The 4,242-nt window shown below is 44.2% G+C and overlaps 1 protein-coding gene across 1 annotated transcript in view; it reads left to right on the forward strand.

Moving 5' to 3' along the window:
* Positions 1–3,841: 3,841 nt before the first annotated feature.
* The window catches only part of EHD4 (EH domain containing 4), a 98,312-nt gene continuing 97,911 nt past the window's right edge, over positions 3,842–4,242 (forward strand). Inside the window, exon 1 of the mRNA XM_006158718.3 lies at positions 3,842–4,221. Coding sequence (XP_006158780.1) covers positions 3,842–4,221 — 380 coding nt within the window. The remainder of the gene's footprint in view (positions 4,222–4,242) is intronic.

Here is a 4,242-nt window from a genome sequence, read left to right on the forward strand (position 1 = left end):
TTTCTGTCTCTCTGTCTCTCTCTGTCTTTCTGGCAAGTGCATGCGCCCTATAGGAAAAACCTCTCAAAAAAAAAAAAAAAAAGGAATTTAATTCTGGGTCCAGCAGTTGGCATAATGGCTATGTCTCTGGATTCCCATGTAGTTGACCATGGTTCGAGTCCTGGACCCAGTGGCTTAAACTCATGCTGGGTGTGTGTGCGTGGGTGCCCAAGACCCCAAGAGGAGAACGGAGGAGAAGGTATTGTAGCATGGCCATCCCCCCCAGAGGTGGTGATTTCTCGCTCTCTGTCTCTCTCCATCTTTCTGGCGATCACACGCACCCTATAGCAAAAACCTCTCAAAAAATAAAAATAAAAATAAAAAAACTAATATCTTTAAGTATAGCTATCATATACGTCTTTTGATATTTTCCCCAATTCATCTTTTGCCTTTTATCTTTGTTTAGGGCTTATATACATATCGGGTCATTGGAAAAGTCATGACGTATTTTTCTACGCAAAATGTGTCATGACTTTTCTGATAGCCTATATATTTATACTGTTTCTAAACTATTTGTTTAGAGCAGGCTTAAGTTCACAGAAAAATGGAACAGAAAGTACAAAGAGTTCCCACATACACATTCCCTGCCCTCCCTCATTCACAGCCTCCTTCCATCAACACCTCACACCAATTATACGTTTGTTACAGCCAATAACCCTCACCTAATTTGACAGATCATTATTACTCAAAGTTCATAGTTTACCTCAGGGTTCCCATCATGGGTTTAAACAAACTATAATAACATGTATCCTTCATTATAGTATCATACAGAGTAGTTTATGGCCATAACAATGCTTTTTTGCTGTACCTATTCCTATCCTTGTCCTCCCTAACCTGGAAACTACTCCTTTATACCACCTCCATAATTTTGCCTTTTCCAGGAAGTCATATCGTTGGAATCCTAAGTTTTGTTGCCTTCAGACTGACTTCTTTCACTTAGCAAAGTGCATTTAATTTCCTCTGTGTCTTTTCATGGCTTGCTAGCTCCTTTCTTTCTAGCACTAAATGCGATTCCACTGTCTGGATGTACCAGTTTGTTTGTTCACTCACCTGCTGAAGGACTTCTCAGTTTCTTCCAGATGTTGGCAATTATGAATAAAGTTGCTATAAACATCTGTATGCAGGTTTTTGTGTGACATAAGTTTTTGACTCATTTGAGTAAATGCTAAGGAGTTGATTTCTGGATCATATAAGAATATGTTTATATGGATTTATTTTTATGTGTGTGTGTGTGTGTGTGTGTGTGTTTAATTTGCCAGAGGAAATGTGTGCTCATCAGAGAAAAGCAAAGACAGAGAGGGAGAGGAATAGTCACACCTCAATCCCTTCTCTGCCATCTCTCCATTCTATTGGGATTCTGGAAATGCCCCCACACACCCAGGAATCTTTCAACCTGCGAGGGTTAAGATTCAACCATTGCTGGGACCAGCAGTTAGCATAATGGCTATCTCGCTGGACTCCCATGTAGTCCACCGCAGTTCACGTCCTGGACCCAGTGGCTTAACACTCACACTGGGCATGTGTGCATGCCCAAGATCCCGAGAGGAGAATGGAGGAGAAGGGATTGTGGCGTGGCCATAAGCCCCAGGATGTCTCTCTCTGTCTGGCGAGCACACGTGCCCTATAGCAAAAACCTCTAAAAAAAAAAAAAAGCTTCAACCATTGCTGTTGGCCATGTGGGATCTGATTCCTCAACCCCTAGGCCATGGAGATGGTCTGTTTTACTTTTTTTTTTTTTTTTGGGCGGGGGAGGTTTTTGCTATAGGGCACATGCACTCGCCAGAAAGACAGAGAGAGACAGAGAGATAGAAAGTGAAAAATCACCCCCCGGGGGGATGGCCACGCCGCAATCCCTTCTCCTTTGTTCTCCTCTGGGGATCTTGGACACACAGGCATATGCACCCAGCGTGAGTTTAAGCCACTGGGTCCAGGACTCGCACCACGGTGGACTACGTGGGAGTCCAGCAACATAGCCATTACACCATCTTCTTGTTCCTGTTTTTACATATTTTTAAAAGACCCATTAAAGCTTTTTTGTTTTTGTCATCAAATCTATTGACCCTTTCTTTCATAATGTTAGATTTTAGTGTTGATTAGAAAGGCTTTTCCTGTCCAAAATTTTATAGATCTTCACTTGTACCTCATTCTAACTCATTGGTTTTATTTTTACACTTCATTCCTTGTTTCAGTTTGACATGAGGCAGGTGTCTAATTTTATTTCCCCCTGACTTTCGTTTCATTTTCCTAGTTAATGGGAACTCAAAAAGCATTCCTGTTTTACAAATAAGAAAACTAAGGCAGAGACAACTGCCTGTGAGCCAAGCAGTGGGACAGTGGTAATACAACTAGATTCACATAGGAAAGATCCTGGGTTTGAGACTCAAGGCTTCCCTAAGCATGTGTGCATGTGTGCATGTGTGCACACATGCCCTTGACCTGGACTGGCTGAGACTAGGGGTGGATTGTGGTCTGGAGATGCTGTTGGAGTGCCTGTCTTGCTCTATCTCTCTCTCAAAAGAAGTACACTTTTAAAAGAGAGACAAAAGACCAGTCAGTTGCATAGTGGTTAAGGCAGCTGGATCCCACACGGCCAACTGTAGGTTCAAGTCCCCATGGCTTGAAAAATACTTACTGAGTTTTATCTTTCCTCAATATTTTACTTAATAGGTCTAGACAGAGACCAGGAATTTGATTTATTTTATTTATTAATTTATTTAAAAAATTTTACAGTGAAAAGCACCCCCTCCCATAGGGAATGGTCACACCACACTCCCTTCTCCATTTCTCCATCCTTTCTGGGTTTGGGGCACACACACAAGTACTGGGCATATTTTTCAAGCCTCTGGGTCCATGATGTGCAGCTGGCTACGTGGCATTCGGCTCATGTAACTACCAGGCTACAAGCTGGCCTGGAATCTGCATTTTTTTATTTTTATTTTTTTGAGAGGTTTTTGCTATAGGGTGCATGTGCTCGCCAGACAGACAGAGAGAGACATAGAGACAGAAAGTGAGAAATCACCCCCCAGGGGGGATGGCCACGCCACAATCCCTTCTCCTCTGTTCTCCTCTCGGGATCTTGGGCACGCACGCACACACGCCCGGCGTGAGTTTTAAGCCACTGGGTCCAGGACTCAAACTGCGGTGGACTACGTGGGAGTCCAGCAACATAGCCATTACGCTAACTGCTGGTCCCAGAATCTGCATTTTAAACAAGTATCTCAGATCATTTTTCTGCAAGTGGGCAGATCACAGTTGAGAAATGCTCTAAAACCATAAGCTAAGACACCCAAGTGAGGGCTGATTATTTCTCCCAATCTCAACTTAGGTAAGTACTCTTTTAACCTACAAAAAAGAGATAGCTAGGAGGAGACAATAATTTAGGTTGTAATAATGAAATAATGTAAACAGATAAAGGGCCTCCAGCTGACCCCAAATTAAGTGAAGGCAGTGCAAAGTAAGAGAAATATCTACCTAAATACGAGTAAAATACAGTGTAAATACAGTGTAAAAATGGGGTTAAAATATGAATTGATCTTGGTGCAAAAATATGAGTTTATTTTAATGAAATCCATGCATAGTTTTTTCATAATACGCATTTTCTATGAGCTTTTTGAAGACCCCCTCTTAAATTGGAGTCTCCTTTAAATGTTGTCAGTTATGCATGTGAGCCTAGGACTGTCTATTCACCAGTAAAATGTAATAATAGCCTGCCCAGGGGAAGGAAAAAAAACCTGCCTGTCAACTTTCTGAACTTCTCGTTCCATAGGCCTAGAATGAGTAACCCGTTCCAGGAGACTGGACGATGTCGGGAGACTCCTTCTTGCTTACTCAGACTTACCCGGAGCCTACGCCACCTGGCCAGAGGTGCCGCCCTGGGGACCAGGAGGCCCTCTACGGGACAGGTCTGCCCCTTTCCCCCCGGGGAGTCACCCTCTCCCCGCCCAGTCCCCCAGATGTCTTCGTCATCAATAATTCATTAAGAACCTCCTCTCCATTGGCTGATGCCTACTGGCAGAAGCCCAATGAGGAAGGACCTGAGAGAGGCCTTCTGAATAGTGAACAAGCTCCCGTGACGTCGAGGCCGGTGATTGGCTTGTCGGCTCGAGGCGGGGCGGGCTCGGGCGGCGGCGAGCGCTGTTGGGACGGCTCAGTGCTAGCCTGGACGGTGGCAGCCCGAGCAGGGTCTGAGCGCCGAGCGGCTGG

Source organism: Tupaia chinensis, unplaced genomic scaffold (genome assembly GCF_000334495.1).
Source record: "Tupaia chinensis unplaced genomic scaffold, TupChi_1.0 Scaffold000605_1, whole genome shotgun sequence".
NCBI lineage: Eukaryota > Metazoa > Chordata > Mammalia > Scandentia > Tupaiidae > Tupaia > Tupaia belangeri.